Source organism: Ambystoma mexicanum, chromosome 10, assembly GCF_040938575.1.
Source record: "Ambystoma mexicanum isolate Mex_15411 chromosome 10, UKY_AmexF1_1, whole genome shotgun sequence".
NCBI lineage: Eukaryota > Metazoa > Chordata > Amphibia > Caudata > Ambystomatidae > Ambystoma > Ambystoma mexicanum.
The window spans coordinates 1,373,584,672-1,373,597,995 of NC_090932.1; the positions used below are offsets into that span (position 1 = coordinate 1,373,584,672).

Genomic DNA, 13,324 nt, shown 5'->3' on the forward strand with positions numbered 1-13,324 from the left:
TTCTGCCAGGTCAGAGCTAGCGGGAGTGACACCTCGCGCCTGCAGGACTCGGAATCAGCTGGTCCGTATACAATGGTGGTGGTGGATTTACCACCACCGTTGTTTCTGGACCGGCTGACTTGTAATGAGGCCCCGTGACTTTACACCTATTGTGGTTGAATGTTGTAACAAAGGCCTACGCTTAAGGATATAGTTGCCAAAATGTAGAGCTTTTTCTTCCACATTTGCCAAAACTCCAGGTACGGTTGAAGATTCCCCGCTGTTAGAAGAATTTAGTTTCAACCCAACATTTAAAAGGTTTACTACAAAGTGTGGTGCACATGTGTTCGACCCAGTTTTGGTGACGAAAAGAAGACTGGTTCGAAAATTGGCATGTATCGCCAAGAGAACTAACTCATCCAAGGCTCTCAGTGAAGCTAGGTTGGCACAGCTTAATTACAAAAATTGGCTCCGGTCGACTCAACATCTGAGGTACCAGAATGACGCTGAGATAATGTTGAGAACCTTGGCGGGAAGAGATCCCTGAACTTTTTGGTCGCTCATTAAATTGGATGAATCCTCCTCAAGCGTGGATCAATCGAACCCTATAGATCAGGAATCATGGATAAGCCACTTTGCAAGGCTCTATACTTCGATTATGGTTAGCAGGGCTGTGGAGCCAACTTTTAAGTTTGTGGGTCCTTGGGTTACAAACATCAACATCAAGGAAATCATTGAGCATATCAAGAATTTAAAGACTTCACGTGCGCCGGGCCCTGACGGCCTCACAAACGCCATTCTTCGTGAACATCCGGAAAACTGGGCCGCCTTTATAGTGTCCTTGTTTGGTCAGATCGCCAGTAGTAATCAAATACCTAGTTCATGGAGGAGGGCGATAGTGGTTCTAATCCATAAAAAAGGGGATTGGAAGGGCCCAAAGAACTACCGCCCTATCGCTCTCCTCGATGTTATGGAAAACTCTTTGGCATAACCCTTTTAGATCATTATCACGACTGGTGCAGGTCCACAGATAGTTATGATCATTTTCAGTTTGAATTTGTTAAAGGCCTGGGCACAGCTGTCAACATCTTTCTCCTGAAGTTACGGAAAGAATCTGCTAGGCGAATAAAAATAAAAATCTATATGGTCTTTGTGGACCTTGTCTAGGCATTTGACCAGATAGACAGAGGTCTTCTCTGGACTAAAATGAAGAAGAAGAACTGCCCGCTAGCCATTTTGGAACCTATAAAGGCCATACACTCTGATACCACCTTAAGAGTCAGACTGAATCGAGCGGGTCTCCTGTCTAAAGATATCAGGACCCTGAGATAGGTGAAACAGGGGTGCCCGATGGCACCGGCTCTTTTTGACTTCTTTCTGCAGGATATGCCTAACGTCTTTGAAACCATAAGATCATTTCCCCCAAAGGTGGGTGGCGCTTACCTATCGCGACTGTTTTATGCCGATGACGTAGTGCTCATCGATCAGACTCCGGTGGGCCTACAGAGGCAACTCGATGCCCTCTACAATTACATCTCTCGGAACAGGCTCGGGATTAATAAAGTCAAGACTAAAACTATGAGCTTTGGTATATCCACCAAAGCCAAAAATCGTCCTCCTTGGAAAATCGGTTGGGGGATACTTGAGCATGTGGATTCATTTAAATACTTGGGAGTCTGGCTAAGCAACTTAAAATCGGAAGCACTGATGCTATCTTACCTGGTTTAGAAAATGAAAACCTTAACCTGCCAGGCATGCGAAATAAATAGGAAATTTGGGCGTTTTTCCATTCTTCCTGTTATCCGATTTTACAAAGCAAAAGTTATCCCTATGGTAACCTATGGTGCTGATTCCATGCTGTCCATCACTGACCCTCCTTGGACCGGCCTGGAAAGGGCTTTTTGGAAGCAAGTGCTTGGGGTTCCAAAATCTATCCCGATTGCCATTCTCTGTCGAGAACTGGGCCTTCCTTCTTTGAGATGCTCAGTCACCTGGAATAGACTGGCTATGTTTGGCAAGTGTTTTGATACGTCAAGACCCCCAATTCTGGATTTGGTGTACAACGAATTGAAGCAAAACAACAACCCACATTTACACGATTGGTCTCAAGACATGACCAGCTGTCTACAAGCTATAGGCAGTCGATTTGACCAACTTTTGTCTAACCCGAACTGGGTGAAGGTAAAACTGAAAATCTACGACTGGTCTCAAACCTTGCAAGTGGCAACTAGTTTTAAACTGGTGATGCATTTGCCCCTGGAAAACTGGAAAGTGGATTACGTCTGCCCATATCTGAAGAAGTTTCCTGACAAAAGTATTCGGGATACATTACTTCGAGCACGGCTGAACCTTTACCCCACAAACGAGATTCAAGCAATACAAGGTCTGTCGAAAGAGAGCCATTGTCGGTTTTGTAGAAACCCTGACAAGTCTGAATCATTGATCCATATCGTTATAGGATTCCTCAGCCTGAGAGACCTTCATACATCTTATTTCAGACACTTGTTTTCTGACTTTAGAGCATCTGAATCAGCATTTTGGTGGTCTTTGTTGATAGATGTCTCAAAACCTAAGTATGCAATTGCCCTCGTTCAATTTCTTGAGAGAATATCTTTTGAGACGGGTACTGTGAACTGATCTGATTTATTTTCATTTTCTGTTTTCTGTTTTAATATGTTATTCCTTTCTCTTTTCTCTTTTTTAAATATTTTGTTAATTGAGATACATTGCAATGCAAAAAAATTGTTTTACAATTTAGATGGAATGAATAAATAAAAAAACATATATATTCTACTCACACATACCAAAATCCACATGCAGCACTAAGCACACTACACTTTCCCTCATAGGCACCACCACACTTCATGGTTTAAGTTGTTCACTAATGCTAGTAGGACATAGACCTTAATTCGCCCACAACACTGAAAACTCTGACATTTTAAAGCTGCACGAATCCCACCTGGATAAAATGCTAAAGTCTAAAAACATTTGTCGACTCCTCTCTCATGCACACACCAAAACATCTGTACTTATTTTAAAATGTTGATGTGGCAATCCTTTTTGCTATTATGTGAACAAGTCTAAAAACCACACCAATGGATACCCTCCTTATCAATGATAATATTTACAACTGAGTAGCTTTGCTTACTGTACTACTTCTTCTCTCACTGCTAAAATTCACATACTCTGAGGATGTGACCATGAATTGAAGCATGAAATTAATAGCCGCTGTGCATTCTCCACAGCGAGTTCAGCACTTTACACCCAAACCAATGACTCCCGACCAAGGCAGGTAATTAATCGCAGCGCTACTTTCAAGCCTCCTCCTCCTGCAGCCATCTGTACTGGCCCCGGCCAAGCAAGGAACACTGCCCCAGGGGCGCAACGAAAGCAACATTTTGGGGGGGGGACTAACTGATGATGGGGGACCACTTCAGAAACTGGGCGAGGCAAACTAGGAGGCTGCGCCCCTTCTGTTCTACCCCAAGGGTTGTCTGATGTGTGGCCCACGTATAAAAGGGTAGCTGCCCAGCATTGCACATAAGCGCACACATACTCTTACACATTCACTCACTAATTTAAACATCCCATTTACCATACACCTCATTACGAGTTTGGAGGTAGCCATGCCGTTTTTAGCGGCATGGCTACCCCCAAACTCGGGTCCGGGTCCCGCAAAATGGGAATTAGCCCAGTAATTCCTATTTGCGGGACCCGGACTCGGTACGTCCCCATTCCCATTTGAGCCCCCATAGCACTCAATGGGAATTGGGAAGATGCTAACAACGGACCTGTTAATGACGGGTCCGTTGTTAGCATCCTGTACTGCTAGCGGGTGCCGCTCTGCACGTCTGGTCTGGCTAGGCGTACAGAGCGGGACCCGCTGCAGAACTCGTAATGTGGCGGCCCAGTATGAACGGTGCTGGTTCCTTACTGGCACCGTTCATACCGTGGCCGCCACACTTGTGATGAGGCCCACTTGGGCCTCATTACGAGTATGGAGGTAGCCATGCCCTTAATAAGGGCATAGCTGCCTCCATACCGGGTCCCAGTACTGGGTTCCTTCAATGAGGAATAACCGGGTCATTCCGACTTTGGAGGACCCAGTAATTCCTCCTTGAAGGAACCCATCCCCATTCCCATTGAGCGACCATAGGGCTCAATGGGAAGGGGGAGGGAGCTAATAACGGGCCTGTTAATAACTGGTTTTACCAGGTGTCCTTACCGGGTCCCGCAAAGGGAACCTCGTAATAGGGCATCCCGTAATGAAGGGTGCCGGTCCCGTACCGGCACCCTTCATTATGGGAGCGCCTATGTTATAATGAGGCCCAAAGACAGAGAGAAAGGAGTCCGCAAGACCACACTAAAAGAGGCAACATCGGAAGAAGTAGCCAGAGAGAGAGAGAGAGCAGACCACATTGAGATAGAGAACAGACCCCACAGACAGAGCGGCACAGTGACTGCATTCCAGACCGCAAAGACAGAGAGAACAGAGAGAGCACACCTGCCAATGTCCAGTGTCGGACTGACCTCCAGAGGATTATGGAGGCTTTCTGGTGGGCCGCTACTCCATGGGCCTCTTTTATGTGGGTTCCCTTGTTTTCTGTTCCTCGTACCCACTATCCCAGTCACCACACCCATTTCATTCCATTTCTCCTCATCCCTCCACATCCATTTGAAGCACATCATTTTTAATAAATCTTCCATTTTGTTATTCCTTCATTTTAACAATTGTTTTATATATTTGTTTGTTATATTTAACTACATTTTAATGCCAATATAGGGACAACTGTGCTTTAAAATTCACAATTTGGACCCGTTTTTCCAATCTTTCTTGGCAGAGAGCCCCCAAGCTCTGCTTAGTGGATGTGGGCTTTTCTGCAGGGTGTAATCTGAGGACAATTCGAAAAACATGTCCAGGGCGGTCACATTTGGTTCCCATCCATCCCTGACAATGTCACTCTAACACACAGAGAAAGATAGAAGTACATTGATACAGAACGAGACAGAAAGAGAGAACGAGAAAGAAATAGTCCAAGAGATTGCAGATGATACGATGGGTACAGCTAGTGTTTCTGTTTTAAATAAAGCAGAAAAACAATACATAGTTGTATAACATTTGCTAGTGTTTGTATTACCTGCAGCAGAGTGTATTAATTTGATTAATGAGAACAATAGCAATGCTACCCTCTTATAAAAAGAAACATTTTAAATGGGCTGGTTATTGTGCCTTGCAGGAGTCATAAGCATGTGTTCTGCATGTAAAGTATAGCAGAACCCTCAACTGTAGACAGTTGCCCTAAGGAGTGATAGACTATTTACAATACCACTGCCCCTTCTCATGCTGCAACCCATAGAATACAGATGAGTCCCACAAAATATTCGGTCCAGCTGTCACATAGCCACTGATATAGCAGTCTTTCCTTATGCCTTTTCAATATGCGCTGCACAATTTAAAATGCTTCTATCTAGTCATCTCTGCTTATCATGGAAAATCAATTACTGTTTGCTCGCATTGTATTGTTCTTATTATTGACATGTTCGCACAGACTACCATCGCCCGAAGGACATTCATCCACTGCAGCGCTTCAAAGGCATGCTAATGGCAGTAGGCACTATACAAATATCAAATAACATACGAAATGTATTCACCCAAGAAATATTGCAGTTTTAAAATTTTAAATTTTGTTTGCTAGTTGTTTCTTGGTATTTTATGTACAATTTGCTGGACTCTTCCCTTGAACACTGAAGCCTTGTCAATCGTCGTTTCTTTCAGGAAGCAAGGAACCCGGACCCCGGATGGTGTCGTTTATGGGCTTAGTGTGGCTGATTCTGTCGCTTGGCCTGGCGTGCATCTATGGCCTTAGCCTGACGTCCGCTGCATGGTTCATCAGTAAAACTGTGTCATTTGGGATCTTTGTTCACTGCCATGGGGTGACCAATGCTCTGTGTAATCAGACATGCACAGTGTACAGACGGTTAGATGACATTCCAGACGTTTCTTGGCAGGTAGGTAAAGTACACCTGATGTCAGGGGCGTAGGAGACCCATAACATCTGGGGGGGACAGGGGACACCTTGGCTTTTTTAATGTATTCATTGGGTTTTAGTCAAAGAACCCGACTTTTCACAAAATGAAAATAGCAGTACGTATTAAATCACATACACCATCACTGTATAAAACAAGAGAAAAGAAGAAAAGAAAACAGAAGACAATTAAGAAAAAGAAAAGCAGTTAATAATAATAATAATTTGGCATTTATATAGCATGGATGTCAAAGCGAGCGCTCTATGCTCTACTCGTTGTGCCACTTGACCGGCTAGAGTACAAAACATTTGTCCAAAAAACCAAATATGTTGCAACTGTATGGTGCAGTGATAACATGTGATAACAGTGATAGCCCTGCCTTTACAATGTCAGATGTCCAGCAAAACATCTGTTCTTGTTACAACAGTTGCTGTTAAGTGGCAAAAATGAGTTCCTAAATGTTTGCCCACAGGTGACAATTTGAGGTCTCATTCGGGGGATAATTTTCATACAGTGTATTGCCCTTCTCAGAGGTTCCACAGAAGATTTCTTGAATGTTTTAAAAGATCAAGTATGTCTGTTACAACTGACCACCCCTTTAAAATCAGCAAGAATTTAAACACATAACTTAGCACAGGAGAGGGGGGTTTGATGACTTCTTGGGTGTTTTGATAGGGATACACCTAACACCTGGCACTGCCTGCTGCATGCGCTCAGTTAGTAGCTACTGCCTCCTGCATATGGCTTTGGAAACATGTGTTGCCTGTCAGCCCTCCAAGCACACACCAGAATGACATAAAAGGTTTTGGGGTTAACAAATTATGCCGTCCTGAAAATAAATGCCACTCGGGTTCACCCACGAAGATGTGTGCTGGGCTTTCAGGGGCAGGAAACCCTCCTAATCCACTCTAAACCATAATGAGTGGTTCAAATCTGGACTCAGAGCCATTTAGGCCTTCACCGTGGTCCTCACAAAGGGATGGCCCAAAACAAAATGGCAGTAGGACTTTAAAATGTGCTTACTGGTACATTGATATGATATGATCGTTTATTTAGAAACCTCTGGGTACTAAGCGTGGACCCAGAGATCGAACCTGTGTTGCTCTGTGTGGTCTTGCTTCTAAGGCGAGCATGTTGCCCCTGAGCTATCCTCCCAAGACAAGAGGACTAGACATTGGACTACTAACGTGCTAGAAAACGCCTGTAAGTCTTGAAGCAACACCTAAATTGCAGCTTCCCGCTTCCGCCATCCTACTCCACAACACAAGTGTAGAGACTGATAGAATCATAGAGCCTACTATGAACCATAGGCACTAACTGTGGCGAGATATGGTGAGAAGCATGCAGACATTTCATCCACACAATCTTGAAAGTGGATAGTTCGGGCGTCACATTTTGATCTCGGCAGCAACAAATATCTAGGGGTGTGTGTCTGCTGGAGCGAGTTAAGGCAGCAGGGAGAGGGCATGGCCAAGGGAAGGGGTGTATGGGGGGACACCCATTTTAAAAGAGAACAAAACAATGTACAACCAGATATAAAATTGAAACGACCAAACCCTACACTTTAGATAGTGTGAAGATGAAACCACAAGGAAGCAACTCCCACAAATAGTACTCCAGACACAACATTACTCCCTTGAGTGTTTGCAAACAGGGAGAGCATGCCCCCACAGAATATGCCTTTTTACACAAACACACACATATCTGTAACTGTATGTGAACCAATATGGACAAACCTTCAGACTTCTTAGATCTATCCACAATTACACCACTGCATGTGGAAACAGATGGACAAACATGTAGCAACATGATAACTACGCATGTGTGGGTGTTGGTCAATCACTTTCAAATTATTTGCACATTGTTTACCAATCACATTTGGTTGTCCTGGTATATTTACTTTCTGTGCTTCTGGCCACTCGTAAAAGCAAGCCCCTAAATGGAGGCCCCCAGAAACTTCCACATGGTGGCCTTTACCCAAAATGGGCTTGCATGCAAGACCCAAGCACAGCCATGAAGATGAATTTCGGCACCATCCAAGTTTGCTGATAATGCACATTTTGTAGAGAAGCATTGAGGAGTAACATCAGAGCAAGCTCTTAACACACACACTAGTGACTAATCACAGAAGGGGCTGGGGAGTGACACTGGTTCCACGGAAGACAATCTGTGATTAACTGCCCTGGAGAATTGGCCTGCATTTCAAGCCTACTTGTTGTCAGTAGAGAGGCTGAGGTCCTTTGTCTGCATAGAAAAACACAACTGAATACCTGCGAACGTGGGAGCATTAGATACTCCTCTCCACCAGGAGTACAATGCTGGGAATGACACTGGCTGTGCGCGATCACGAGAGGCAGATCAGATGCATCACTCATAGCAGTTTAGTATTAATATGTGGAAATATGCACGGGTGGACTGCACTCCTCCCCTTCTATGCGCCTCCAGTGCTCCTTGTGTCCCAACACTCCTGTGGTCCCCTGTGCACAGTACTAGAGCTCCCTGTGCCCCTCCCAACTCCTCTGGAACAGCCTCTCTGCATTTCCCAAACTTGAGCTGAACCACCTTCCTTTCCAGAAGCAACTGAAGACCTTGTTTTTCACTTCCGCTTTCTCTCCCCTGCTGATGTCCCTTACTGCTCTGCGCACTGGTCACCTGGCCACCCATTGAACTCAGGCCCAGGCTCCGGCATATCCAGTTGCCCATGCACTGCCTCCGGGCTCCCCCAGCACTAAAGGGTATGTATCTGAAAACCTACAGTCCCTTCTCTCTGCACTTTTGAGCCACCCTCTGGCACTTCTCCCCTTCCTCTTCCCCACATTTGCGCGATCTGATTGACACAAGGCCTAGTAAGATTGTTGTTTTGTCCTCCTTCTGTCCCCCCCTCCTTGTCTTGTCGCTCCTAGAAAGACTTGTGTACAGGCGCATTATAAATGTCTAATCATATCATTTAATATCATATTGTAAGCAAGTGACCAGCCCAACCGATACCCTGACAATATGCATTTCATAGACCATGTTTTTTTTAGAAGGAATTACATAAAGCCATAAAATGTGCACCTGGCTTTAAACATGTTACATCTCAGCAACAGTCACTCAACCTGCTGAGTTACCATGGTAACTTTCTACACTAGAATGTGTCACTCTACCTTCAAACAATTCAACCTGCATGACTTCAAACAATGACTAAGGGCAGGTAACTACTATTTCTCCCCATCACACTTAAGACACTGACACCATCCCACAACCATCATAAAAGGGAACCCAAAACAGTGACAACAACTCAACATTGAAAAAACACAGCTTGAACTGTACCAATTCTGTATAACCTCAACATTCTTAGAGGACTCCTCGTGAGCCCCAAACCACTTACCCCTTCACAAACCTTTTAATCTGCTTGCACCTTTGTACCACACACAGGGACTATAACACACACAGAAGACTGTATGCCTGTTACCACCATCTGGACCACAGGACCCTTGGGGAGCAGCTCATAGTTCATTGAAAAGCCTGCTACCCCTTCAACTCTATAACATAATGTGTTCTGCCAGGGTCTCTCCCAGTGTCCCAGAGCTGTCATCTAATAAGTCTTGAGTGTTTCCTTCTAGATAGAACACATACTCAAGTATCAATGCCACCAACCACATAGCCATACCAGCACTCAGGACTGTGGTATTTCTGGCCCGCACTCATGAAGGCCATATGTTTAGTACATGCCTCCCCTTGTTACCAACACCTCTTTGGTTTTGGCAAAACCACTCGCCACAAGACCACCACATATTTAAAGATTTGCTATAGAAGACCACGTTATATTCTAATATTTTACCGGTAGTTTGAGTAATAATAATATTGTTTAGAGCACTTAGAAGAGGGAGGAATCTGCCATGAAGCGCTAGATGCAAACGGGATATTATATGGTGGGTAAGAACCCATTCCATGGTCTGGAATGGGTGGTAACGTCCTGGCAGCCCAACTTAAAGGCCCCAGCGAAGCCACGTCACTGGGACGTTACCGCCCATTGAAACGGGTTGTTAACGCTGTTAGCACACATCCCAAGGTCTGGAGCGGAGCGAATACAAAGTATTTTCTTTCCGTGAACGGAAATAAAATACTGTTCAAAGATGGTCACCATGGAATGGGAAGGCAGGGCTCCCTACAGAGCCCCTCTTCCCTTTCCATGGCGGCCAGCCGGAGCAGAGCTGAAGGAGAGGCAGCAGCTGCGGCGACGGCGCTGGACGCCACGACAATGAGGTAAGTAGTGAGGGGGGAGTAAAAAAAAGGGAGTGGAGGGTAGGGGAAAGATGGTGTGCGAACCGGCCATCAGGCGGCTTGGAACATGGGCTGAGATCGCGAGTTCCTTGCCTCCTGATTGGCCATCTCCCCCGCCAAGGGTGCTCATTATTATTATTGTTACACGTGAAATAATGGCCTAGGGTTAGATGGAACACTGTTAGGGGGTTCTCTGTTTAAAACACTGAGTGTGCCCTTTATGGGAAACAGGTGAACTGTCCTGTTGGGAGTTGTAAAATGCAAGTTTGGCTGGGTGACGTTCAGGGTGCTGGGGGGTTGACTGTGAGGGTGGCCTGACGAGTGGGTAAGATTGCAGAGTGGCAATTTCTTTTGTTGTGTAATTGTTCTTAAATGTTTTAAAACTAGAGCAACACATGATGATAAAATGTGTTCAATGAAAAACAGAGTAAATCACTTCTAAGCTTAAATGCCTTTGGGCATTTTATTGAAGGCATTTTTCCAACCGTTGAACCCGAGTTTAACTTCTTAGTGCGCCTTAACTTGAAACAAAACTTGTATTGTCTTAAACCTATTAATAACTTGCAAAATGTCAAACTTTTGACCAGCTTGGTGAAATATAGGTTTACTCAGTTTGGCCTATTGACTCTTATCTAATGTGCAACCACACCACACCCCCTCTCCCCCTGTTCTATAAGTGCCCTTGAATTAGTGGCTCCCTCTGCCCACTCCTCCCAATACTGATTTCTAGAGACGCTGCTGCAGATAGCACACAGGTCTCAGCAGTAGGCACGTAAACCCACCAAGCTGTCTTTGTTAAGCTCAACCAAAAGGAAAGTTGGAAATTAACGGTTTTGAAAGCCTTCCAATTCCTGGAACTGCCTTGGGACCAAATTTCACAATAAGTGCGTAAATCACAATGTCATCTTGTGACCCTCCCATCACCGGATCTCGGGGACAGATAGCTTAGCCACTTACACTGCCGAGTAATGCAATGCTAGCAGTGTGACCCTGACGCCACAGTGAGCCGATCCGCGCCTGCTGGCTGCTGCGTGCCAACTTCAGAGTCACTTCAGAGTCTGAAGTTTGCATGCATCAGTCAGGAGAGAGACAAACTGGGGGAAACAAACTTGGGGGGATAAATGCCATTGGATCCCCCCACTTAAAATTGTGGGGGGGGATTTATCCCCCCCGTCTCCCCCGTGTCCTACGCCCATGCCTGATGTGTTAGTGTTCTCAGTACCAGTGCCACACATACCTTAAACAATTCTTTTAGATGTATTTCCCTCTAGTATGAAATGAGAGAAATATTACATTATGAGAAAAGACAGGCCCTCGCCACCATCAAATTGGCATTTTGGGAAGTACATGTACTCCAGTGGTCAATGTAACCTGAGATAGATGCACCACACAGTGACAAAGTCCGTTGCAATTTGGTTGGTTTTGCAAGAACATACATGGATCATGTCTACCGCCATGTCCTGTATGTGTGCTACATATTAGGCCTGAGGCGTAAAGGCATTGAGCTCTTTGGTTCGTTCTCAGTGTGCTAGATGTCGTCTTTCGTTGAGATTGACTTAGTAGTCACTAGAATCCTAACTCTTGACTCTACAGAGGGTGGGGAAACCCTGCCAAAAGACAGGAGTTTCAACTGTAGTATCAATACTGTCAGATTCCAAGTAGATGAGGCCTAGGCTGATGAAGCAAGGTTTCTTCCGCCAGAAACCAGGAAAGGACTGGACCCCCTGGAAATGGAGGGTTGATGTCTTGTGTATGACGCGCAACCCTCTGTTCAAAGTAGGTAGAGAGGACAAGATACTCCACGATCCACGATCTCAGGCAAATACAGATACCCACATTTAACGGAAGAGAAACCCTTTTCTTTTGGGACTTAGGGCACCAAGTAGTTATATAACAAAAAGTGTCCCGATAATATAGTTCAAATGCAACAATTTCAGTGTTCCTTATTTCTTCATGTGAGGCAATTAGTTCCCACTTTTTTCAAATGGTCTTAGCAACATTCATAGTGATAATAATAACTTATTTAACACTTTCAGAGTGGGACTATTTGTCACCCAATTTTTTCATTTGTATTCAAAAGAATGTTTGATTCAATCTGTTGTAGACATGACTTACAAAAACTTTATAGTCATGGTAATTTTCCTCGTAACCTTTACTGTTCTGCCTTTGTTATTTAAGGCTAACTCAATTATCAAAAACATATATAAACACATATACAGTGAGGAAATTTAAAGCACACAACTTTTAGTGTTTGTCCTGCACATTTATTTGTTAGAAAAACATGTGGAGAGGTACATAGACAATCTGTGTATGATCCAAAAATCAGTCCATTCAAAAGTTGGAAGAACAATGCCTCTTCTGTCCTATGTTTCTATATAAAACACATATACAAATACAAAATATCAAATAGACAAAGCATAAAACAAATTTCAACTGTTCACATATGTGAAGTGCTCCTAATTCCTATTGTTGCCTATATGAACCAGGTGTATGTGGAACTCATGTATTTGTGGTGAGTATAGACTGCTAAGGATTTCTTATTTATCCTGGGGGTTATTTGCTTATTCGTATGGTGAAAATGTCCTGTTCATGGTAGTTAATTTACTGAAACAGTCACTTGAACAATCCTCGTCGACATTGCTAGTAGTTATCTGTCAATGAGGGCAATGACTCAATAATGCAGGTCCTTTCCTTTCTCTGGATGTTTCGGCAGGTTATTGTGAGTCGGTCTGCCTTCTTCTGGACCTGGACTGAGGCACCCCTAGTGTGGGAACACCAAATTGATTAGTTACTGGGTTGCTGATTACTAAGTGCATAGCTTTAAATAGAAAGACTATTAAAACCGGGTCTCGCTGTGGCCCAAAAATCAATGACCTTGCATAAAACCAACCCTTCCACCGAGGGTCAGGCGGGTTCACGCGCAGCGGCTGCTGCACTTTATGTCATGGAAAGTCACTCCAGGGAGAGTTCTGCAATGCAGGCTAGGATGTTATTTATTAGTTATCTCAATTTGGTGTGGTTTCATGCACTGCATTAAAATGGCACCCACCTG

General features: G+C 44.4%; 1 protein-coding gene across 1 annotated transcript in view; it reads left to right on the forward strand.

Annotated features, from left to right (window-relative positions):
- Positions 1 to 5,759: 5,759 nt before the first annotated feature.
- LHFPL7 (LHFPL tetraspan subfamily member 7) overlaps positions 5,760 to 13,324 on the forward strand; it is a 92,487-nt gene continuing 84,922 nt past the window's right edge. Inside the window, exon 1 of the mRNA XM_069620404.1 lies at positions 5,760 to 5,988. Within this exon, the coding sequence (XP_069476505.1) occupies positions 5,779 to 5,988 (210 nt within the window). The 5' untranslated portion in view covers positions 5,760 to 5,778. The remainder of the gene's footprint in view (positions 5,989 to 13,324) is intronic.